The sequence below is a fragment of the Equus quagga genome, chromosome 9 (genome assembly GCF_021613505.1).
Source record: "Equus quagga isolate Etosha38 chromosome 9, UCLA_HA_Equagga_1.0, whole genome shotgun sequence".
Lineage (NCBI taxonomy): Eukaryota > Metazoa > Chordata > Mammalia > Perissodactyla > Equidae > Equus > Equus quagga.
The window spans coordinates 19,414,961-19,441,017 of NC_060275.1; the positions used below are offsets into that span (position 1 = coordinate 19,414,961).

General features: G+C 45.4%; 1 protein-coding gene across 1 annotated transcript in view; it reads right to left on the reverse strand.

Moving 5' to 3' along the window:
- ST8SIA3 (ST8 alpha-N-acetyl-neuraminide alpha-2,8-sialyltransferase 3) overlaps positions 1 to 16,082 on the reverse strand; it is a 92,303-nt gene extending 76,221 nt beyond the window's left edge. The window contains 3 exon segments of the mRNA XM_046672029.1: positions 6,572 to 6,708; positions 9,930 to 10,124; positions 15,991 to 16,082. Coding sequence (XP_046527985.1) covers positions 6,572 to 6,708; positions 9,930 to 10,124; positions 15,991 to 16,082 — 424 coding nt within the window.
- Between the last annotated feature and the right edge of the window lie 9,975 nt (positions 16,083 to 26,057).

Below are 26,057 nucleotides of genomic sequence, written 5' to 3' on the forward strand. Positions count from 1 at the left end.
GACTAAGACCAAAGGTCTCATGGCTCCTTGTCCAGTGCCCTTTTCCTGCATTGAAGAGGTGATAATAAGTGAGAGCTCACTTGAGTATTTCGTATGTCCTAGGTACAGAACTAAGCACTTCACTTAGAACTTAGCTCTCATGATTCTCACAAAGATCCTGCAAGGTAGGTATTTCAGGGGAGTCTCATCAAAGACACATTTAACTTGGGCAAATCCAACCGTGTATTGGTTTCTGGGGGGCTGCCATAACAAAGTGCCACAAAGTGGGTTGCTCAAACAACAGACATTTATTGCCTCACAGTTGTGGAGGGCAGAAGTCTGAGATCAAGATTTTGGCAGGATTGGTTTCTTCTGAGGGTTGTGAAGGAGAATCTGTTCCAAGCCTCTCTCTCAGCTTCTGGTTGCTTCAGGTGTTCCTTGGCTTATAGATGGCCCTCCTTTCCCTGAGTCTTCATGCAGCCTTCCCTTTGTATGTGTCTCTGTGTCCAAATTTCCACTTTTTATAAGAGCACCAGTTATACTGGATCAGGGCCCATCTAATGACCTCATTTTAACTTGATTGCTTCTGTAAAGATCCTGTCTCTCAGAATAAGGTCATATTCTAAGGTATTGGGGGTTAGGACTTCCGTATATCTTTTTTGGAGGGACATAATTCAACCCATAACAAATTGTATGCACTCAGAGAGAGAGAGAGAGAGAGGGAGATTAAGTAGTGGGAGCTATTCCATCATGCTTCCACTGAAAGACGGCCTGTGTGGAGAAGGGTGAGACAGGAGACATAAAATTGCTTTTCAGATTTGGTTCCAAGTGCCTTCCAAAGTGTGAGCATCTTCCTGTCAAGAATGTAATTATAATATTTCAAGAGAGCTGTTTTCCACATAACCTGGACCCCAAAGACAAACCAGCCATAGCCTCTTTTGATAAACTAAAAAACCCCAATCCATGTAGTGAGTGGTGCTGTGTTGATCTCCAGTGAGGAGAAGGGAGACTGTTACTGAATTGTGGCTGATTTAAGGGGTTTTCAAGGGTAGCTTCAGCCAACAGTGATTCCTTCCTTAGGCACTGACTTTAGAATCCAATCCTGATAAAACTGCAAATGCCACTGCGTTGTCTCCATTGTAGAAGTGGTGGCCCCTGAAACTCAGAGGCATTAAGTTCCTTCCTCAAGATCTCGCAGCTGGTACATGGAAGAGCTCAAGTTTAGTCATTGGGCGCAGGACTAACTGACTCCAAAGTCCATAATTTGCCACTGGGCCAAGGGGGGATTATATGTCCCCTCCTACCCTGAGCTCCAGGACTGATGAATTGAGGCTGGAGTGGGATTTGGTGAATCTGTTTTCTGCTAGAAAGGAGAATTTTTGTTTTTTTTCAAACTCACCTTGTTGAAATAGCTATGTAGAGGCCCACCCTGGGACTGCCTTCTGCATTCCTTTTTTTTTTTTTTTGAGTTTTAGAGTCACTGGAAAAGGCAGGGAGGACCACCCTTCCCATAGATAGATATTTGCCCCACAGATCAATTCCAGGACTAATTTCCTATGAAACCCAACAGTTCTAATCTTGGGCTAATGTCAGAACGGGTGCTGGAGAGAAAGCCATTGACCAAGAACTTAGTTTGAAGTTAAGGGAGAGGGAGAAGAGGCAGGCGAGAAGATATGAGAGATGGACCAAACCCAGAGCAGGCTTCAAGAATTGAGCCAAGAGGTAGAAGGTGGAAACTTTGGAACCTATCAGATGGGAAGGGTATGGACGCTGATTTCAAGGTCAAGTTCATTTTCTTGATCTCTTTGTAGAGTTTGCCTAAGGGATAAATGAGTGAAAATGTTAATCCGTCTCTGGTTTTCTCTTCCTTGTTTCTACCATTCAGGCTCATGAAAGGTGAGAGTTAGTAAGTATGCGCATCCAAGCAGTGCCTCCAAATTTACGTATGACCAAACAACCCCTCATACCCAAAGAGCATCCTCTGCCCAGCTCTCTCACACACACTGCCACTCGCAAAACCCTGGGGGTGGCCTTTCGCCTGCCCCGTGGCCTGCTGTACTTCTCGCCTATAGCCCTCAACACACGTCCAACTCCATACTCACCACCCACTTCCTCCAGCAGGCTGTAAGCTACACAAGGCAGAGACGTAGGCACACAGGAGGCGCTCAACAAATGTCCATGGAATAAATGAATGCCCATTTTACAGAGGATGAAAAGGGAGCCGCTGAGATGATCAGTAACTTGTCCGAGGTCTCACAGGAGGACCAGAGCCAACGCTGGGTGCCTGGTGGTTCAGACGGCCTTCATTCTGTCATGTTCTGCTTCTGTGAGCAGGGCCTTCCCTCCAGGCTGCACAGCCCCAGGGGTGGCCACGCTGAGTGCAGATGGTCTTCCCCTGTTTGCCCCCAAATCTGCGTCCAGAGGAAATTGCATGAAAACATATTTCCCTGCAGCAGAAAATGGCAGCCAGCAGCCCAAGGAGCGTGTGACGGAGACTTGGGGAGGAGGCTGGGAGGGTGCAGGGTGAGTGTCTGGTGCCTTGGGTGTTTTCTAGACTGTGATTACGATGGCCTCTATGGAGTAGTAATTGGGACTGGTGTTTGGTTGGGTTTTGCACTGAAGAAGATCCAAGACAGCAGCTGATGGAGTACCCTGGGTAGGCAGGCCAGGGTATTACCAGGAGCCTGGGGATACCTCCAAGAACAACCTGGCAGTCACCAATCCCTGGTCAGATAGGGAAGTGCTGGCCACTTTGAAGCAGCATTTTAAACTCAGAAAATGCATGGAATGTACAGAAAGTGGAGCCTGTGCCAGGCTTGGTGCTCCTGGGAGTCATCAGCCAGGGCTTCTTCTTGGAAGCCATGCCAAAGTGATGGGGGCAGCATGTCCCTCAGGCTGGGCAAAAGTACAGATCATGTAATCCATCTATCCCACTACTTGGCATTTATCCAAAAAACGTGAAATCACCAATTCAAAGAGATTTATGCACCCCTATATTCATTGCAGCATTATTCACCATAGCCAAGACGTGGAAGCAACCCAAGTGACCATCAATGGATGAATGGATAAAGAAGATGTGGTATATATATATATATATATATATATATATATACACACAATGGAATACTACTCAGCCATAAAAAAGACAAAATCGTACCACTTGCAACAACATGGATGGACCTTGAGTGTATTATGCTAAGTGAAATAAACCAGACAGAGAAAGAGCTGGGAGGAATTTGGGATTTATTGGTTCGGTGGAGACTGTTGTGATTCTCTCCTCCCCACAGGGGGTGGGAAAGGCATGCCCCTTAAACTATCATTAGCAGAGGGGGCTTTAAGAGGGTCCCTCGTGAAGATGGGGCATGTCTGTGGGAAGAGGAGCCTTACATCTCATTTCCTGATTGCTCATGCTCATGCAGCAGCCCTGCTGATCTCTCTGTCTAACTGAGGAGGGGAGAAGAGACCTGGAGAAAGATGGCAGGGTGGGCAGAGAGCAGGGGTGGCAACATAACTCCCTGACCTCCCATGGTTTGGTGAGGCAAGGGTGCATGGTTGCCTGAGGGCCAAAACACAATGAGAGGTAGCTAGGCTCGAGTTTTTGAGGCAGGAACTGGCCAGGGTGTGTGCTTAGGTCAGGGACCCACTTCCCTTACCCCAGAACTCCCTCAACAATGCCAAGGACTCCATGCCCAACAAGAGGCCTGTCACACAGGGGGTGTGAGTGTTGAGTCAGTGTTAGAAAAGAGAAGACTGCAACAGCTCCAGCTAAGTGAGAGCTGCTCCCCCCTGTTCTTGTACATCGGAGGAGGAAGGGGCTCAGATGGTCAAGGGGAAGAGAAGGAAAAAAGGCAGACCAAGGGGCTGAACTGGGGAGGAATGAGTAAGTAATCATGACACCTCCCTGTCCAGGTCCAAAATACCGGGGAAGTAGAGAGCGTGTGTGTCAAGTTGGATGAGATTGAAGTTTTGACCCGGATTAACTTGGAGTAGATGGGTCTTTTTAAATAACTGAAAATAATTGGGAAGCTACTCTGGGGTTAGCACCTGGAGGGAGTAATGGCAGGCAGGGGACAGGACTGGGCAGAGGGGATGGTTGTGCTGTGGCGCAGTTTAGCCCAAGGTATGGATTGAATTGTGTCCCCCTCGATTGGTATGTTGAAGTTCTAACTCCCAGCATCTCAGGATATGACTTTATTTGGAAAAAGGGTCATTGCAGATGTAATCAGTTAAGACGAGGTCACACTGCAGTAGGGTGGGCCCCTAATCCCACATGTGTGGTGTCCTTATAAAAAGAAAACCATGTGAATACTGGATTTATGCTGCCACAAATCAGGGAGCTACCAGAAGCTAGGAGAGAGGCCTGGAACAGATCCTCCTCTAACACCTTGAGAGGGAACACGCCTCTCTGACACCTGCATTTCAGACTTCTGACCTCCAGAACTGAGACAATAAATTTCTACTGTTCTAAGCCACATAGTTTGTGGTACTTGTGTGGCAGCCCTAGGAAACCAACATGTGACCCCACGGGGAGCTCTGGAGATGAGATAACCCTTGGGAGTTGTCCTAGTTGAGTGCCGGGGCTGGGCCTTTGAACCTCCTCACTGACCACTTGTTGGGGTGTGGACTGCCTCCCACATCCTTGGGGCATAACTCAGGGTGAGGCAGCTTCCTCCAGTCAAGGGTTATTCCTGGAGAGCTGCTCAACCCTGAGCCATCAGCAGCCAATACTCCCTGTCCCAGCCAGGACTAAACTGAGAGAAGAGAGGCACTCACCACTGGTGCAAAATTTAAGGGGTGCCAAACCCCAGCAATCAAGATAAATAGTATTTTAATGCAAAATTGTAGAAAATTACGAGTGCAACCATCCATGATGAACAAACGTCTCTCAAATAAAGCATGATTAGTAGTATTTGTTTTTCCTCTTGCCATAGGCTGCCGTATGGCTTTATGTGGCACTGCTCCTTGCAGCAGCTGGGAAAAAGAGTGCCTTGGTCCTGAAGGAGACATCTGGGTGGTACATCACAGCATCCGTGACACACAAGAAGTAAAGCCAGGTTTAGAACCCAGGCAGTCAGATTCCACAGCCTGGATGCTTAACCGCTGCCCTCTACTGCTTGGAAGCATCTAGAGGAAGTATTTTGAAGGTAAGGAATGGTGGAAGCCACAGGAAAAGTGGTAAAATCTGTTAAGTTACAAAATCAAATCTACTCATTGTTCTGTGACATGGAAATGTCAACAGGGCTACAAACAGCTGTGAGCTGGGTCATAGTGTACTGGGGTCTGTGCCTATGGGCAGATGGGCCCTTCTGGACTCGGGAGAGAAGGGAGCCCATATTGGCTGCTGAGTAGGTTACTATGCCGCTGATGTCACAAATCAAGGTCATGATGTCCAAGGACAAGGGCGTTTGCTCATCCCTCTCCTGCCATTAGACCAGCCTTTTGAGTGATGTAATGCTCCTGCCTGGACGTGCTCCCTGCTGCTGAAATGACAAATCTGGTAGGTTTTATGTCTCATGTGCTGGGTCTTTGAACTCATGGCAGATAGGCTCCAGGCTCGGAGGGATGGATGGACGGGCTCTGTACATTGACCCCTACCCTTCATCCCAAAGACAGTCTCCCCAAGGCCACCTGAGTAATTTACTCATCTCTTTCCAGGCTTTGATTTCTGCTCCTCCCCCACCCACTGTCAGAACTTAAAACAAGAGACAACCCTTCTTTGCCCAACTGTTATAAATTCCTAGCTTAGCAGATCTCAGGCTGATTGCCTTGGTTCAGTTGTCTCTGTAAATGAGGCTCTTCACACATGACGGATGGCCCCATGCACTGGATATACATTTGATCTAACTGGAAGCATGACCGATAACTATTCAACAATATTGCTTCAGAGCCAATGCCTGTGGATGGCATTATCCCTGGGCTGATCATTTCTAATCAATAAAAATTGTCCGTGGGAACAAGTAACTCCCACTTCACATTGAATGACAGAGGATGTGTCTTGGCTTTGAGCTCTGAGAGCCCCTTGCCTCCTGAATAAACATCACGTCAAAGGTTATTCTCTGTTCTTCCCGTCAAGCCTAAATTTAGCAAAATTAGGATATGGATTTTCCTTTATTCTCTGTGATCAGAAATGTAATGTCAGATTTTTTTCTCCCAGAGAGCTTTTCATCCCACCTCTACTCAGTGTCAAGGTTGTCAGAACCATAATTTATTCATATTTTTGACCTCCAGGGAGGACAATATCCAAAGGGTCAGGAGTGTTATTGGATGTCAGGATGAAAATTCACTGCTCGGCTCCCTTTACAACGTTACATTTAATCAGGCCTGCGCAAATGCGACTGATGCGTTGGCTGCTGTAATTATTCCTGAAGAGCTATCCTTTCCTTATTAGTAATTATGCAATATTTATGCATTTCCCAAAGTCCTCAATGTGGAAGACATGCGGAGCCTGCTTGGGTTCTTTGTAAGGAAGTGGAGGTCTGTGATTTCTGCTCCTCTGCTTGAGTCACCACCATGCCCCCGGGAGCTGCTGTGAGGTGGGCTAGGATGGGGCGAGGGGCTGTGGAGCATCCTGCTGCAGACCGGGCCATCTTACCTATGTGGTCCCCTTGCCAGGCCGCTGTGTGGCCTGGCTCATCCTGGCAGGGCTCATAGTGCAGCTCTTTACCCAGAATGTCGAGGCCCAGGCAACCCTGGGAGCTTAATGATTTTCTGAGAACTCTGTGGAGAGCCCTAGAGGGCCAGAGGAACAATTAATCAATGCTAAATAATAACAATGGTTATTCTCTGATTCATGGAGGGAATAAATCCTTCATTCCTGACCCAAAATAGATACAGTCCACATGTGCACTGCAGAGCCTGTAGGCTCATTAGAATTCTTGCCAAATGGTATCTTACATGTTTTCCAGAGGGTTCTATTTCCCCAGTCATTTTAAATGGCTTGGAAAGAGCTTCTGTAAACCCCACTGTGTTTTGATTGGTGTGTCCCCATTCCCCTTGGGGCAGCCGTGGGATAAGGTTCTGACTGGGTCAATTCAGGCAGTGGGGGAGAGAGTCAGGCTAAGGGCTTTGAAAACAGACAGACCTGTGTTTATAAACTGGTCCTGCCTCGGTCATGCTACATAACCTTCATCACGTCACTTAACCTCTCAGAGCCTCAGTTTCCTCATTTGCAAAATGAGAGCAATAATTGTGCCTAGCCATAGGGCTGTGGAGAAGATTATGTGAGATTGATATGGAATCTGAATTGAGATGGAGAACATTTCTTTTCTTTGGAGCTGGTACAAAGGAGAGCCTCTGATGTGGAAAGAATCCCTTGATTAGCTCACTTGGGGTTGAGCCCCCAGGGTCTGGGTATCGACCGACCGTCTGGCTTCTGAGGAAGGCAGAAGCTGCTCTGCAAAGTAAAGGGAGAGGGATTGGGATGTGGGGCAGAGTATGGGACTTCACAGGTGCGGGTGGGAGAAGGAAGGGCAAATAAAATGTGAAATGATGCACAGAGCACCCTTCCAAGTGAGCTTTCCTCCATTTCTTCCAGAGAAGATTCGAGAAATGCTTGGTGAGGTCGGATCCCCAATGGACGCTGGTGAATGGGGAGGAGCCCTGGGTTTGGGTGGCCCAGAGCCCAGAGACAGCAGGAACAATGAGGGGCAGAGGGAGGGGACCCTGTAGCTCTCACAAGAGGTAACAGAAATCTTCAGGACTTGGGCTTCGAAAGGGGGGCTGGTGATCAAGGAAATTTCGCCTTCAATGCAAGAGGCAGGGATCCCTCAGCAGATGAATTTAGTGTAATGTGTGAATTCCTGTAAAACGCACAATGAATGGTTGCCTTGAGAAATGTTAGTAGTATCCTGTTAGCCTGGAACAGCTAGGGTGTGAGGTTGACTCCTGAGGTAGACCAGGACTGGAGAAGCAGAGACTCCCACTTTCTACCTCCTGCAGCCTTTGAGAAAGAACTAGAACTGTGGGCTGTGAATAGTACTAAAAAGGCAGGCCGCTGAGGCGGGGATCTGACTCCAAATTTTCATCTTATCCTATCTTAGTAACCATTTGTAGGCTTCTTGTGTCTTACATATGTATCAGTATAAATCATTTGTATTGAGTTTCTTTTTTAATTTAAATGTACTTGCTGTAGTTTCTGGAAGCTCGAGGAGAACATTATTCCCCTTGTTGCTTTGCATCTAGGGAGGATAGCAAAGACTCCTCCCATGTTTCTCTCTGCTTGCAATGTTCTCCCTTCATCCCTGCAGGTCTTCTGAACCCCACCGAACCTTCTGGGTCCATCTTGGATGCCACTTCTCCATAAATATTTCTCTGATCCTATAGCCAGAGGATGCCTCTCAGCTTGGCATGCCCACTGCCTGGAGGTGCCCTCTCTGGTGGCACTTGCCACTTTCTGCAGGACACAACGGCCACATAGTGGACCTGTGACATTCACAAAGGATGTGCGCAGGGCCTTCGCAGGTGGCCAGATCACCACTTCCATTCATCACTATGGACATTTGCTTCTGTAGTGGATTCCAACTTGGATTTTCTATTCAAGAGCTGTCTTCACTTCCTTTTCACTTTCCTCATCTGTTCAAGCCCTTACTTTCTTATGGGAACCATTTTGTTTTTACAAAGCAACAACATTTTTACCTCTTCACTCGAGTTACTGCATTGTCTAATCCTGTGCAATAGAACTTTCTGTAACGATGGAAATCTGTATCTGCACTGTCTAATGGGGTAGCTGCATGTCGTTGAGTGCTTGAAATGTGGTTAGTGCAACTGAAGAACTGAATGTATAATTTTATTTAATTTGAACTAATTTAATACTAAATTTAAACAGCCACGAGTAGCTGGTGGCTGCCATTTTGGACAGCGCAGGTCTAGACACTGACAAGAAGAGAATCACACGGGTAGGTGGCTAGGCTCACTCACCAGCTAAGGAGCCTGCTTTGCACTCATGTCCTTGAAGGGCACATGATTCAAATACTTATCTCAGCTAAATTCCAGCTTACTTCCCAGAGAGGAGACAACAGGAATTAAATATCTTGGCATGCTAGAGGTCATCTGTTTTCTTGCTTTATCTTTACCACGATTACTTCAAGTGAGCACATTTAAAAATTTTCTGTAGCCCCCACAGTGCCTTTTGAAGAGGCTTTCAAAGAGTGTGTGTATAATAAATATTGGAGGAGAAAATGAGTGGGGTTTTGTGAAACTAAGCTGTGCTTTTGAAAAACTAGCAGCCACTGTGGTTCTCTGCTTTTAAAAGCAGGTACAGTGATGTTTGGGGTGAGGAGATTGCAAAGAATCACTTAGTAAATATGGATTGAAGGCACCTTCTGTGCACAGTGGTCATGGTGAGGGAAGGGACATGGAGGCTGTTTCTTTTCTCCCTTGCAGCACAACAGTTCTGGAAGCTTCCTCAATGGAACTTTGGTGAGCTTTTGGTGTGATCTGGTGTTGTAGCTTGAATTGTGTCCCCCCAAAAAGAAATGTTGAAGTTCTAACTCTCAGGACCTCAGAACGTGACCTATTTGGAAATAGGGTCATTGTAGACGTAATTAGTTAAAGTAAGATGAGGTCATACTGGAGTAGGGTGGACCCTTAATCCAATAGGACCAGTGTCCTTATAAGAAGAGGGAAATTTGGACACAGAGGCAGAGACACATAGGGAGAAGTCCATGTCACAACAAAGGCAGAGATGGGAGTATTGTGTCTACAAGCCAAGGAATGCCAAGGACTGACGGCTACCACCAGGAGCAAGGAAGAGGCAGGGAAGGATTCTACCCAGGGTCTCAGAGGGAGCATGGCCCTGCTGATACCTTGATTTTTGAACTTCCAGCCTCCAGAACTATAAGAGAATAAATTTCTGTTGTCTGAAGACACCCAGTTTGTGCTGCTTTGTTACAGCAGCCCTGGGACACAAGACAGCTGGTTCACGCTGAGATAGTGGTGACAATGAAACTTACAGGGACTCTACCAGCTGGTTGGTGAGGATTCGTTGGGCTGCAATATGGCCAGGTGGTGACAGGGGAGGGCACAGAGGAGGTGCAGTCCAAGATGCAGCCACCAAGGCCTCCGAAGAAATCGTTTTAAAAGGTGCTTCCTCGCAGTCTGCAGCCACATGGATCCTCACATTCTGCAGCCACGTGGAGCAGCAGACTCTGAGAGGGAAGATGGAGTTCTGGACCCAGCTCTACGGCTTATTTCTGTCAAGCCCTGCTTCTCTCCTTTGTGAAGTGGGGATGCATTGCCTTGGAATTTTTCCTTCACTTGTGCAGCCCGGGCATAATCTCCCCAACTGGAAGGAGACCTTTGGAGGGCAAGAATCATAGCTCCTGTGGCCCTCTCCAGGCGTTCAGGGCATATTTGGTGTTTATTGCACAAGGTCCCATGAAGACGTTGGGCATGACTGCCCCACTTCCTAATGTAGGCCCAGTGCCTAGCACATACTTGGTGCTCAGTAGAGATTTGCTGAATGAGTAACAAGTTAATAAATGAAGGCTGTGTACTGAGTTAGTGAGCTAGAGGACCTGCACCCCAGGCCTGTCCCTCACACGCTGCCGATGCTCACTGTGGGGGTGGGGACCAGGCATAACATGCCAACAGGGTGTTGTCAATCCTGGATTGCTTTGATCCTTTGCATCTCAGATCAACAGAGGGGGAAGATGACTCAGGGATCAGGCCATGCAGGGCACCAGGCCTCTGCTATTGACCCCACAGCTCTCAGGCTCAGAATGGGAGAGTGGAGGGCAGGTAGTTGGGAGGCGAGTCGAGGCTGAGTTCAGATGGGGATGGCGTGCCAAAGCTGCCTCAGAGAAAGGATGGAATTGGGTGAGATTTGGCTTCTCTGGATGGCTGCAGCCTACAGAATGTCTGAGTAATCCCAGTGAACTTTGAGTTGAAGATGACCTACCAAATGAAATTAGGTCAGCACCTTGACTAAGACCAGAAAACCATCAATAGAGACACACAAATAGCAAGAACAGTCTCCTCTTTACAAGAGGATCCTTCCATCTTCCTTCTCTTCTTTCCTTCTTTTAGAGCAAAACAGACCGAATGTCTGGATGTTTCCTTCCTGTGGCCCTGCACTCACTTGGAGAAACATTTCGATCAAATTCGAGCAGGTTTGCCTCATTAGGTTTTTTGTTCGTCCTTGTCAAGATTTCCCACTTGGCCACTGTGGCATTATTTCCTTGGTTGGCCATCTCAGGGGAGAGGAGGTGGTGACGAGGAGGCCTCTGCTGAGAAAGGAAAGGTTTAACAAGGAGTTGCTGCCCTGCCTTGCCATCAGCCCCTACAGCCCCCATGGAAACAGCACATTCTATTTAACAAGGACTTCAGGTTGCAAGTCCTGTTCGGCCATCTCCCTCCTTGCCCTCCCCACACCTCCCTGCCCCTGAGCCACGGCCTCTTTGGGGAAGGGAGGAGGGTTGCTCTCCTGCTATTGAACCTGAACTGGAAACCAGCTTCGTGAGCTCAGTTTTCTCTGAACATAACTGTTGGCTCCCTCTTCTTCCAAAGGAAAATTTACAGCTCCAATTTTTACAATTTACATCTTTCATTTAATATTCCAGCCTTCTTTCCCCAAGGCTTCCAGCACAGCTCATGTCAGAAGGGACTACTTATTTCCTGAACCCTTTTTGCATTATTAGTTTCATTTATTATTTTTATGTTTTCTATTGGGTCCATGTACATAACATTTCTCTGAGATCCCCAGTGCAACTGACAATGAGCTGGGAGCCGTCATCTCACTGCAAGGGAAGCGAAGATGCTGTCATGGGCTCTCCAGGGAAAATGTTTCTAGCTTGTGCATTTCAAATTAGCCCCAATTAACCCCTCATCAGCTGGCCAAAAAATGTCCATGCAGATGTCGTCAACCCTTCTACTCCCCATTTTTGTCTTTTCTAGACAGTGGAGGGCTTCAGGGGACAAAATATGATGTTTTAACTTCTCAGGGAGCTAAAAATCTTTCTCCCACATCCATTTATCTTTTCGAGATCTTCAAAGACTGAGAAGATTAGAGTTTAAAAATCCCATCATTGTTTTAGAGTAGAAAGGCAAACTGATTTTACTTTGTCTTTGAAAATTGTGGTATTTGCATTAAATAAAACTGGAATGACAACAGAGCAGCTTTGTGTCCTACAAGACCCAATGGAACGTTGCAGAAGAACCTCATTGCAAGGTTGTGCTCGATAGGGATGATCGTTACTAGATGCCCATGTCACTTTCAAAACCAGCAAAGCCCTTTGTCAAAGCCGTCTTTCTAGATTGGTATTTAGCAGACAAATTTTGAGTTTTCATGAGTGTAAATAAATTCTTACTCAGTTTCTAAGAAGCAGGAGTGCGCCTTAGAATTGTTTCTGTTTGTGGGCAAGAGAATTGCTGAGAGCACATGTTCTGGTAACTCAGGCCAGAAAACTGCTAATCTTTGGGGCTTGGAAAGAGCCAGAAGAGTTACAGTGATTGTGTTATAGCCGCTGGATTGCAAGCTCTTTGATGGGAAGAGCACTGTCTCCTCACCCTTACATCATGTGCAGGAATGCCTTTGCCTGGGCCTCGGGTAGGAGGGAGATGACTAATGTTTGTTGATCTTGATCACTCCACTTCTCTTCACCTGGGTAAAGGGTAACAAGGTGTCAGCTGGGAGGGGTGCAGAGCATGATGGGTCTGGGGGCACCATTCGTGTCCTAGCATCAGCTCCATGGCTAACTCTTCCACTGCTGAGTCAACTCCCCAAGTCCTCTGAATAGGCTTGTCATGTCTGGTTGTGAAATGCATGGGAAGCTCAAGGTTCAATGGTAGCCCCTTATTTACTTCGGGCCGAGTCACTCACATATTCGCCTATTCCTGGCTCAGCCCTATGTACTGCATGACTCAAAAGGCTGCAGGTTTCAAGTTTCCCTGGGAGATTTTGAAAATCTTTGATGTGAACAAATGCAGTTACACGAAGATCAAGTTGAAGGGGAAATTCGTCTTTACATTTTTATACCCTCAAAGCACTTCTTCACCCATTATCTCATTTTTATATTGCTTAGCCCATCAAAAATGACTCATTTCTATATCACACTGGATCCTTTCAGAAAGTGCTGTTTGAAGTTAAAATATTTTTTCTATTGCCCAAATGAAAAAATAAAACGTTGCCCAGAACAAGGACTAGTCTTGGAAGATCTGACTAAATTTGGGTCAGACACATTGACAAAGAAGAATTGATTCAAATTGTGCCAACACATGGTCTGTTTCTTTCTTAGAGGTAATAGTAAATCAAGAACAATAAAAAAGAGAGAGGTATATTTTTAAAAATATATATCTTTTTGAAAAATACTGTGTGTTGCTTATTAACCTCCTTGGGAATGGAGTGCTGATCCTGTGGAGGCTTGGTGACACGGTTTGATGTTCGTTGCTCTACCCCCAGATGAATAGTAAGTCTCCGCAATGGCGCTTGCAGTCTGGAATACTATTGCCACTCGGTCTGCTGTGGGCTCCCTCAGTCATTTTTTCAATTAAAAAAGGCCCAATGCTCTATTAACCTTTTGTCTGCTGCTCCATCCTTCATACTACCATTGCTCTGAGATGACGAGCCATGTATTAAAAAAGGCATATATTACTGGAAGCCACCTCCAAGTTCTCTGTCATTAGAAAGATGAAGTATCATTTTTTCATTAAAAAATATGAGACAGTTTGTCATACTCACAACTGCTGGGTCCACCTGCAATCTCTTTGTTCCAGGAGATGAGAGGTGACTCCTGTGCCTCGATGTCCTGCTCTCTGGAAGCTCAACTGAGCTGCTCCCCATGGAAGACGGGCCAGGGAGGCTTTTGTCCTCAGGAGGCAAAGCTGTGGCCTACTGACATTTTTTCCTGACAGCTGCTCTTAGGTGAAACACTGGCCTTGGTTTACCAGATGCCTGACCAGTAAATAAAACTGCACACTTCACACCATCTACAGCTGCACAGAAAATCGGGTGGCTTTTGGAGTCCCCTTCCTGCCTTCTCACGTGGGAAGCAGAGAGCTTCTGAGGGAAGCACAAAGTCTAGGCCATGCGTTCTGTGCTGTAGAGCTCTCTTGCTTTCTAGTCTCATAAGAAACTGCCCAAGTGGCCAAACAATCCCATCAGGTTACCAAGGTTCGTGTCGACTTAGGAGATAAGCAGGGCCAGGTGTCCAGAACCCAGCCGCCATTGTTATCTCTCTGGCGTCAGGTGACAGCCATTGAGGGTCAGTGTCCTGGCTTCAAGTTTCCAGAGCACTCAAGAATTGCCTTTCTTTTCCCATCCCAAACTAAAAAAGGAGGGAAGGTGGTGAGAACATTGGTTCTTTGGAAATACATCTTGGCTACCTTGGCTTGGGTGAGGGGATAGGTTTGACGATGACTAGTGTAAATCTCTGTTGGGTTCCACCTACTGGACTTCCATGTAACCCTCCACTTGTCCTTCCTTCCAACAGATAGGTAGGGTCCGATCTAGTGGAGGAAAGTGAGAGGCCTGGCCCTACCTCGCTGTGTCTCCCCTGCTCTCCCCACCTCCGAGTCTCGGGGCCCTCCTAATCCTTCCAGCACCTCAGCCAAAACTGACTCACAGGAAAGAAGCTAGCTTCTCATTCACTTTGACAGACATTTATGGACTGTGCTGATTGGCACTATGACTGGTTTATGATTTCTGACCTCACGTGTGAATACTGTGAAGCGAGTCTTTCATTCATCTCTAATTGAACACCATTCCTGGGCCACTTGTTAGCTCTTCAAATCCTGCTCTCCCTCCTAATGGAAGGGACAAAATTGTCATCTACTGGCTCCTATGTGCCAGGTATTGTGGGTGGCAGTTCTATGCAGTGGTTAATATAGGTGCCAGATCACTCAAGTTCAAATCCTGGCTCTACTAAGTACTAGCTCTCTGCGCTTGGAAACATTACTTGACCTCACTGAGGTTTTCTCACCCGTTAAGTCGGGATATAACAGAATTTATGGGGTTACGGTGAGATTAGATGAGATTATCATGTCTGTGCCTGGCACAAGATTAAGTGCTCAGCAAACTCTAGCTGCTACTGTCCTCAGCTACTCATTGTCACATGCTTATCTCTTTAACCCATAAGAGAATCCTTTGAAGTAAGCACTTTATCCGGTTTTTACTGATGTGGAAATTAAGGCTTGAGGTTGAGTCACTTGCCCCAACTTTCCCAGCAGGTGAGCCGTGGAGCTAGTACTCACACCCAGGTCTCTGACTCCGCAGTCTCTTCTTTCCACTGTTGCCTGAGGTCCTGAGTGCTCCCAACTCTCATCTCCTGCCTGGACTCTCAGCAGGTGATGTTATCTATCAAAAATGGAAGCCCCTCCACCCAAGGCATGCACTTTACTTCCTCAGTGCCTCTACACTCTACCTCCAAACTCTTCATGGCCTTCAACCATATCTCTACTCCATCCCAAGGTAATTAGCCATGGTGCTTTTTATTCCATCCCCTTCAGCTTCCTTCAGGACTTGGCTCCCAGAATTTTCGCCATACTCTTGCTCCTGTATCTTCTATCTCTCCCTCTTCATTGGCTCAGTCCCCACAGTTAAAATTTTCTCCTATCGACAACAATGAGAAGGTCAGCAACAACATTCCTTCATCTCCCATCCAGTGGTGTGCTGGAGCTAACACCTCCCAGTTCACAAGAGCTGATTGTTAAAGTTTCAGGAATTTTGCAAGACAGTTCACTTTAGTAGCCTGAAATCAGCCATGATGGGAGTATTTACACTGCGGACATCAGCAAATGCTACAAACAAGGACTTTATTTTTCTGTGTCCTGAGAATTGATTGTTGAAGTTTTCCAGCACATCACTGCTCCCACCTCCATGTTCCCAACTGCCAGCATAACTCTCCTTCCCTTTAAAACTAAAGTTCTTGTAAGAGTTGCTTATACCTCTCTACCTCCCTTTCCTCAAATTACATCTATAGTCTCCAAAGGCAATGAAGCTTTTATCTCCACTCTTAACCACTAAGGTCAGCAATGACCTCAGCCCGTTTTAGCTCTGCAGCATTTAGTGCTGCTGACCTTCTCTCCTTCTTTATGATCAAGTCTTCTTTGGCTGATGTGACACTCTTCAGCCCACTGGATTTTAGTGCAGCTGCGCTGAACAGCTCCATGCATACGTAAGAATGCTCTGGGTGTCTCTTCACTTTCATGCCTCAGGACTTTTTCTGCAGTGTGGAAGGTCCTGCTTGAGTGCAGAAAGTATGGAGGAGTTAACACTTCCTCGGTGCAACCCTCAACCAATGGGGGCTGTGCTAAGTGGGTAAATGCTCCAGGTTTCCATCTGTAGAGGGATAGTTCTGAAGTGGTTACTACCATGTAGTTCTGTTTGGTTTCTCAGAGAGTCTCCAGTAAGACTGAACTCCAGCTGCCCTCTGAGATAAGCAACTCAATAACACACTTTATTGGCTTTTCTTCATTCCTTGTCTCACTCTCCTCTCTCTTTTAGTCTGTTCCCAGACATTACCTCCCAACTAAACTACTTGAACTCAAATCTGTGTCTCAGGTTCTCCTTTTGGGGGAACCTGAATTAGAACACCTCGTGGCTGAAATTTCAGCGCCAGACTCACTTCAAATCTCCAGACTTGTAGCACCCATAGACATGTATCATCTCAAGATCAACACGTCCCAAACTGAGCCCATTATATTGATTTCTGTCCCTGTCCCTGCATTGATTTCTGCCTCTGTCCTTCTCTGAACTCTGGATCACTCCGTGTTAGCATGATCCACTCAAATTCCCAAGCTAGAAATCCCAGAGCAGATCTACCACTTCTACTTCATCTAGCACATCAAATTCCTCACCAAGTCTTCTAACTTTGAAATGACTTTCAAATTTGTCCCCTGGGCATAGGAGAAGTTGGCAGAAAATCCTCAACTCACCAGAGACTCTTTCTCTTCCAGCAAAGAAACCATGCCAGCCTTCCCCTGGCATTCACAAAAGAAAAGTGGCATGGAGATTTTGCAGCTGCAAACTGCTCTCAGAACATCAGAAAGAGTATATTTTCTCTACAGATATGTATACTGTAACTGAGATGTTTTCTTCTCTTGTCACAAGAAGTCGCTGCTGGTTTAACCACTAAAGTCACAGGAATTGTGGCTTAGTTTGATAAGCTTTGTTTTTGAAATGCTAACCAACTGAGGAAATAATTATTGTGATATGATAAACAATGACTGTAGCCCATTGGACCAGTTGCTTCCTTAAACTTCTGGGGTTTGGACTCTTCTTACCAGCTCTGGGGTCCTGACAGGTGCTTAGGTGGAAGCAATAAACAAATGCATGCTTCTTGTGCTCCAAAGCTCTAACTGCCAGGACACTGCCCTATTTTCAGAGCTGCTAGACGAGAAGTGTCTCTTCTTCAAATATCACCATTGACGCATGGTACTCCCTCACCAAAAGACTGCAATTTTCTAGACCAAAAGTTGACCCCAGAGACCTCCTGAGACAATAATATTCCCTTTCCCAGGAATTTGGAATTGGGATTCAGAGAGTCTGGCTCACTTAGTCGCCAACAATGGCCCTGATGTAACACTGTTAGTCAATGCAGATGTCTTGGTTATTGAGGCTACCATATTGGGGCAGCCATTTTGAGGCAATGATCAGTGATTCACATTGACAGTCATCAGAAAAACCAGGTCAAAAAAAAAGCAGAAAAAGGTACAGAGAGAAAAGTAAGTGAGCACCCAAGAGGATCCAGAGAGAGACAGATTCTAGATTTTTGACATAAACAATGCTTTGATGAACATCCTTACATGTGCACATCTTTCCAAATGTATGATTATTTCTATATGATGACTTTCTGCAAATGGAGTTTCTGAGTCAAAGAATATTCAAATTTAATGATTTGAGGATCTTGATATATGTTGCTAAATGACCCCTGGAAAAGGATTTTTTAAAATAAATTTTTACCCCTGTTTAATAGTCTGTATCTGGGTCCTTGTGCAGTCATACTCCCTAGATATCATCCTTTAAAGAAAAAATTGGGAACAATTTGAATAACATAAACATACATTTCATAGAACAGGAAATAAAAATGGTTGTTTAATATATGGCAAGATGCCCAGACTCACTTATAATAGGAGAAATGCAAATTGAAACTATCTTGAGATACCACTTTTACTCATCCACTTGGTAAATTCCAGAAGCTTGATAACACACTTTGTTGGCAAGGCTTGAAGAAACAGGCACATTTTTACATTTTGGATGGGTGTGTAAATTGATAAAACCCTGTAGAAGGTAATTTGGCAACATCTTTCCAAATTAAAAATGCATATATCCTTGGTCCCAGTAATTTCTCTTCTTGTAATTCATTCTACAGGTACCCTGGCATATTTGAGAAATGACGTATGTTCAAGGTTATTCATTGCAGTATTGTTTGTAAGAGTAAAAGACTGGAAACCATCTGTACAATGAAAAACTATTTAATGATAAATAGAGATGAAGCTCTTAATATATTCATATGAAAAGTTGTCTAACATATATTGTCAAGAGGAAAAAGCTAAGTGTGAAACTGTATATGTATTATGCTATATTTTATTTAAAAGGGAGGAAAAATCATAATGCATACAGGTATTTGCTTGTATATATATATAAGGAAACTCTGGAAGGATCCATGAGATATTCATAGCAAGTGGTTGCTTGTTTTGGATGTGGTGAGTCCTAGGCAGATGGGGGACAGGGCGGGAGGAAGACTGTACGCTATATTCTTTGGGTTTTTGGGTTTTTTTTTTTTTTTTTTTTGAGGAAGATTAGCCCTGAGCTAACTACTGCCAGTCCTCCTCTTTTTGCTGAGGAAGCCTGGCCCTGAGCTAACATCCGTGCCCATCTTCCTCTACTTTCTGTGTGGGATGCCTACCACAGCATGGCGTGCCAAGCGGTGCCATGTCCGCACCTGGGATTCGAACTGGCGACCCCCAGGCCGCTGAGAAGCGGAACATGCAAACTTAACCGCTGCGCCACCGGGCCGGCCCCTATTCTTTGTTTTTTCATTTTGGGATCATGTAAATATACTTACTATCCAAAGAATAAAATGAAAAAAATACAAAAAATAGTCACTTTTCTAATTTAAAATTTTAATTTGCCTTTAAAATATTTAGTGAGTTTGAACATTTTTTCATAGGCTGTTAGCCATTTGCATTTCTTATTTGGGAATCAACACTGTTCATATCTTTTGCTATTTTAAAAAATGTTGAAGCTTCTTTTCTTATTGATTGTAAGTGCATCCTATATATTATCAATACTAACCTCTGTCTGTCATATATGCTTCAAGTATTTCTCCAGTTTGTTGTATATCTTTTAAATTTTAGCAGTATTCGATTTGATATATAGGAGCTTCAAATTTTTATGGAATTGAATCTATCTGTTCTTTTACTTGTAAACCTTCCTTTGCAAATAAAATCAGGGATGTTTCTCCCTCTAAGATAAAATATTCACCTGTATTTCCTCCTAGTTCTTTTAGAATTTAATTTTCATGTAAATCCTTAATTCTTTTAGAATTTATTTTTATGTACTGTATAAAGCCAGAATATAGCTTTTCTTTTTAGCAAATGGCTAGCCTGTTTTCCCTAAACTCTTTATTGACTAAGTCATCCTATGCCTACTAACTTGAAATGCTGCCTTTATCATAGAGTAAATTATTTTTACCGAAGGTCCTGTTTCTGGGCTTCTCTTTTGCTCCTACATGGATCTATCTGCCTAGACCTGCACCAGGCCAACCTGGCACTTGTTAAGAAACCACCATGTTCTTCTGAGCTTAGAGCTTTGTGCTTCCACATAGCATTTGTCTATACCCTGGGAGGACCTGAACCCTCTTTTCTGAATCCCTGTGACATGCCTCTATAAGGGCTGGCTGTACTTGCCTTCCACTCACATTCTATCTAATGGGCATCTTATTCCTCTCCACCAGACCATGAGCTCTTCAAGTATAAGGCTATATCTTCTATATTTTACACTTCTCCCACGTGTCTACCATCCAGCAGAGCACACGGTTTCAGCAATCAGTAACGCAACAATGGAGAATCCACGAAATTTCAGTTTGGCCACTTGCTAGCGTTTTTATGTTATCTTGGAAAAGTCACTTATTCACTCTGCCCCTCAGGATGTTTGCTGTCGAAATGCAGATGATAATCCTTACCTCATAAAGTCAGTGTGAGGATTAAAATAAGTAATACTCTTAAACACTCCTGGCACAGGACCCGGGACATAGGAGGGCCTCACTAAAGTTTCATTTATTCATTCAATCAAGGTTCTTGTTCATCAAATATATATGAATGTTTTGATTGATTCATTCTGTCTTCCATCATCATGAGCTTGGCTGTGCTGAATTAACTTCTCCCGTAATGGCTTCTTAGGCAAGGGACTAGGCAAGCCTGCCTATGGGCTCCAGATGGCTTAAGGCCAGATAAGATCCCAAACCTTCTCCAGTGGGGTTTCAACCATTTTGGGGTGTGCATAGAGAGGACAGGAGAAAGGGCACTGAGCATAATGGGGGAGGAGGCGGCTCTGATATGTGTATGTGCATGTGTGTATATGTGTACATATATGCATATATAGCTACGTGTACATATATTTGTGTGTGTGTGTATATATACATACATGTTTTTAATGCATTCAGGTTTTCTGTTTGTTTCCAACAGAAGCCAAAGGGTACACAGTCCAGAGATCCAGAGAAAGAAGGTGTTAGGTGCTCCCAGGTGAATGGTCTACTCCGTGTTCTCTCTCCCCTCCCCACTCTTTCCTCCTACCTTCCTTTTCTCCCTCCCACACCTTATGCCCTCTCCAGAAGACTCAGAGCTGCCATGTGTCTCTGTGGCACCTCCCAGAGCTTCTAAGCCGAGCTGTCAGTCAAACCTCCCTTCTGCTCCTGAGAGCCGAGTGGAATCTGTCAGTGTCATGGAAGAGAGTGGGGAAGTGGGAAGAGGCACGGGTGTCAAATGTGAACATGCATAAACCTCTGTGTGAGGAGTGAGAACAGGACCCCAGGCTCTGCGGAAGAGCCTCCCTGACCTCCCTGTACACAGGAGGTTTCTCCCTCCTCCAGGTTCCTGCAGACATTGCTCATCCTTGGTTTGGCTCTGTGATTGTGTGTCTGCATTTCTGTTTTCTCCCTAGGTAGTGAGCTCCTCAAGGCCAAGTATTCATTATTTTTTACCCCTAGATCCTAGCTCAGAGCCTGGACTATAGCAGACACTCAGTAAACACTTGCAGTACGCATGCGTGAGTGAATGAATGCTATGCATGCCATGGTGGTCAGTAGTGAGTTTTCTACAATATCACAGGATCATGTCACTCCCCCTTATGATGTGACATGGATAAGGATACACTGTACCCACTAAATGAATCGATTGACCTGTTCCTGAGTGTCAGTGGGGTGGCTTTGATTTCCCTATCTCCTCTGGGATAAACACAGTGCAGCATTGCATCCTGGCGCCTAGACTTTATGAAGACGATGCAGGTCCGTGCAGTCCAGTGCCCCCCTCCCCGCCATGAAGAATCCACCTTGCACTTTGGAGTAGTTTTTAAATGGGGGCTTTTAGAATAAGATCGAAGGCGGTCAAGTCGTGTGTCCATTACCTGTGTAACTCTGAGCAATGACTTCACTGCTATTTTCAGTACCTTCAAAGTGGGAAATCGAGCCCATCTTAAAGGCTTGGTGTCAGGATTAGGTGAACCAGCACATGGGGTCTTGAGCTGAGCCCAGTGCCAATTACACAGTCATCACTGGATAAATGTTAACAATTATTACTAAGCTACATTGAATTGTGAGTGAACAGCTATGTTGGAGCAGATGAAGAGAGGAGGCTGAGAGAGAAGAGAGAGAAGGAGGGGGAGAGAGAGGGAGGGAGGGATGGAGAGAGACAGAGAGACCAGTTGCTGAGCTTTACTTTTCTGGTTCTATAAAACACATGGTGTTACTAATAAGTCATTACAAAGAGTCATTTCAGGCATTGGGGAGGTGGGATAAATTGAGGTACAGGGTTCTTTTCCAAGCCTGTGGTCACAGCACACAGGAGCTCTCAGCTAGGTCACTGAGTGAGACTGATTTCTGCTCTTTATGTTTTTTGGATATGAACAAAGTTCTAGAGATAGAATGATTTTCATATTGATCACTCGGTGCACATTGATTGAACACCTACTGTCTGCCAGGGGATACAAAGATGAATTAGACACAGTTCCTGCCCCCTGAGGAGTTCCAACCTACTTGCAGAAACAAGGTAAAAACTCAGAAAAAGTCAAATCTTAATCCAAGAATTGAATAACGGCTCAAAACATCCCACCGTGGGGGCAGTGCACGATTTTTGCCCAGTGAGAGGTGATGATAAGTACTCTGCTCCAGCCGAGGGAGAGATGCAGGTGGAGTGGGCTGGTGAGAGAAGATGCCCTAGACAAAGAGGTGTGAGATGGAATCTGGACCCCTAGAAAGAGGATACCCTAGGGAAAGGAGTGGAGAAATGGAAGCGGCCTTCTGGTGGCAGTGAGTAGACCAGTCTGAACAGAAAGGAAGGTTCGTGCAGTAGGAGAGAAGCCTGGTTGGGGAGGCCAGGGCCCTATCGTGCAGCCCTTGAGTGCTGAACCAGAGTTTGGAATGTATTCAGAACCATAGGCACTTTTGAGCAAGGAAGTGACACCATGAATGTGAAGTTTCCAGAACTTCCATTTAAGACTTTCCTGAGTGTCTATACCTTCGCTATGGATATGAGACCCATGCTCAGAGGAAGCTGAGTGTCCCTAACTGAGGGCTCTTCCTGGACCCCCAAGACCACCCGGGGCTGGCTGCTGCTCGCTCAACCCCAAGTTCTGTTTCCTCAGGAGCTATTTTCTAAAATCTTCCGTGGCCAAAAAATCGTGGTTTCATTTGGTTCTTGGAAGAGCTCCCTGCAGAGTGAGGAGCATGAATGACTTGCCCAGTTTGCATATTAAGTGGGTGGCAGCTCTGGGGCAGACCCGGGCTCACATCTAGGTTTCTGGAGCCCAAGTTCAGGGCACTGACCCCTACTGCACAGCTGCCTCCTGGAGCCATGCCTGATCCTGAGTGTTGGATACAAAAAGCTGATACGAGCCGAAGTTTTTGCCTTTAAGGGCATTTTACATAATCAGAATAGAAGCCATTTTCCCCCCAAATCTGTCTTCCAGATAGCTGACAGGCATTTAGGAAATGACTCAAATAAGAAATGATACCACAAGGCACCTAAGAAAAGGTTGGCTTCAAACCCTCCCCCACCACAAGAGGCTCAGGCTTGGCCATGAACCTCAGTGTGGGCCTGATGAAACATGTGCTGGAGCCAAGCGGACGATTGGCCATGTGGACCGCCAATGGGGACACCTCTGTCTAGTGGGCCTGATGGCAGAGAGGGCGGTTTATTGCTGGGAGCAAATGGTTGCCATGAACACAACTGGCATAACCCTGGGGCCCCCCTGAATCAGCCCAGGAAAAAGCCCGTTTCAGCCCCTGCGTGGCCCCTTTTGAGCCAGGTCTGGAGACCATCCAAGAAGCTAAATAAGTAAGAAAGCAAGGAGACAGCAACCGAATTTGGCAATTAGCCCACATCAGGCCAGGCAAGATGGATTTTCAACTTCAAGGAAATTGGCAAGAAGAGCAGAGGGAACCCTTACATTTTTCTTTCCCATTCTGGATCTCTTTCCAGTGAGTTGAAAAATCTATTTTGCAAAATATGTGGGCCCAGAAAGAACCTAAACCTACGGAGAGTTTTTGCCATTTGATGTATCATCCTCTTTATTTAAAATGATGAAAGAGAGAAAATGTTTTTCAAAGTGACATCATTTATCTTATGATAATCAATGAAACTCTCGTAAACTAATATATTAAAGAAAACATTTAAGCTCAAACCAAGCAAAAATGTGAGGGGTCTTGGAAGTAACCCAAGGCTCTGAGGGGAGACGCAGGGATCTGCCCGGTTCCCCTTTCTTAGGTCAGTTGGGTTGATCGTTTTAATTTCCTGCCGCCCAGGGTGGCTGATTGCTAATATACCACAAGACCCACTGCTGCCTGCCCTTCCCCTGCTTGTACTGTCATAAATATAACGAGAGCCACTTGACACTCTGTGCTTGGGACTGACCTTGATTACTGCCAAGTGACCGAGGGCCCCGACACCTCTGCCCACTTCCTCTGGGCTCCCTTCTTTTCCAGGGAAGCCAGCCCAGCAGGCTTGATTTTCCTGGAAATTCTTGGCCAGTAGAACATGGGGCCTCAGGAAAATGGGGGTTCATCTGTTCCCTTCATTGCTATTCAAGGCACGCATTGTTTATTCACGGCCTCCCCCGGTTGCCTGGCAGAGAGGAGCTGTTTGGGACAAACCTCTCCCTCCCCTCTCCCACCTGCGCCCACCAGCGCCCTGGGGAGGCGGCACTACACTGAGTCTGCCATGAGAATCGCTGCTGGGGACTCTTCCCTTTTCAACAGTTTCTGACCCAGTTTAGCATGCCCCAAAGGCAACGGGCAACGGAAAAGCTGCCACAAGGTAGATTTGCCTTCCCGTGAAAGTGGTTATGGGATTTAGAAAGAAATCTAACTTCCCTGAGGGCTGAGGGGGGAAGAAGCCTTGCATTCTGTCTAGAATAAGAGGGCTTCAAGGCAGGTTTAGCTTTTTAAAAAAAAAAATTTTTAAAAATTTTTTTATTGCAGTAACATTGGATTATAACATTATATAGCTTTCAGATGTACATGATAATATATTTCGAATTCTGTGTAGATTACATCATGTTAACCACCCAAAAACTAACTATAGAGATACAGATGGCCAACAGGCATATGAAAAGATGGTCAACATCATTAGCTATCAGGGAAATGCAAATCAAAACTACAATGACGTATCGCCTCACTCCAGTCAGAATGGCTATAATTAACAAGACAGGAAACTACAAATGTTGGAGAGGGTGTGGAGAGAAGGGAACCCTTATACACTGCTGGTGGGAGTGCAAACTGGTGCAGCCACAATGGAAAGCAGTATGGACTATCAGAAAATTAAGAATAGATCTACCATATGATCCAGCTATCCCACCGCTGGGTATTCATCCAAAGAACTTGAAAACACAAAGGCATAAAGATACATGCACCCTTATGTTCATTGCAGTATTATACACAATAGCTAAGACATGTGAGCAAGCTAGGTGCCCATCAAGGGATGAATGGATAAAGAAGATGTGCTATATATACACAATGGAATACTACTCAGGTTTAGATTAGCTTTATGTGGAGGCAGAGGGGGTCATTATCTTTCCGACAGTGATCTGAGGGTGCCACAAAGTCTTCCTGCCACTAAATATCTATCTTACCCAAATTCTCACCACAAAATATCTATCTTACCAAAAGATCTCAGTGCCTGAAGCTTCACCACGGTGTTTTACGCATATAGGTTAAGCACTGCTTTCTTTCTTTAAAAAAAATGTATGTATTGGGGTCTCTGTTCTTGAGAACTTCTAGGCATCTTGTAAGATACAAGTCCTCTTGAGGGCAACACACTGAAGTCCATGGAGTCCGAGGGTGAATGACTGGGCAGTATGTTTTCCGTCTGAGGCTTGGGCAGTAGAATTCCTCTTTAGTTCCTTCCTTGGACCCTGGGAAGTGTTTGTGGCTCCGGGGCCACAGTGGACACTTGTGCTAGCTCTTAATGTGCACTGACTCATTTCTCTTTCAAGAATATAAGTTGCATGAAAGTAGGAATTTACCAGTTTTGTCAGTACTAGACCATATCCCCTAGAACATAGTGACAGCTCAAAAATATCTGTTGAATGAATGAATGATTCTTCCCAACAATCTTGTGTTGTTACCACAACTATCTTCATTTCAAAGAAAAGACAGCTGTGCTTTAGAAAGATTGTCATCTCTCCAAAGTCTCCCCGTGTGTTTTTTTGTAAATCTGAGATGTGAACTCGGATCTCTGTGACCCCAAAGTAGTGCTCGTAACTACTACTACTACTACTCAGTGACTAAATAGTAGAGAACTCATGGAGGGTCTCGGGATGGAGGTAGGGGGTGGGACTAGGGAAGCTGCCATTTTTCCATCCCATCAAGTCCATTCCAAGGAATCAGAACAAATCTGGTCCCATGTCATTCCTCTTATACTTGCTCTAA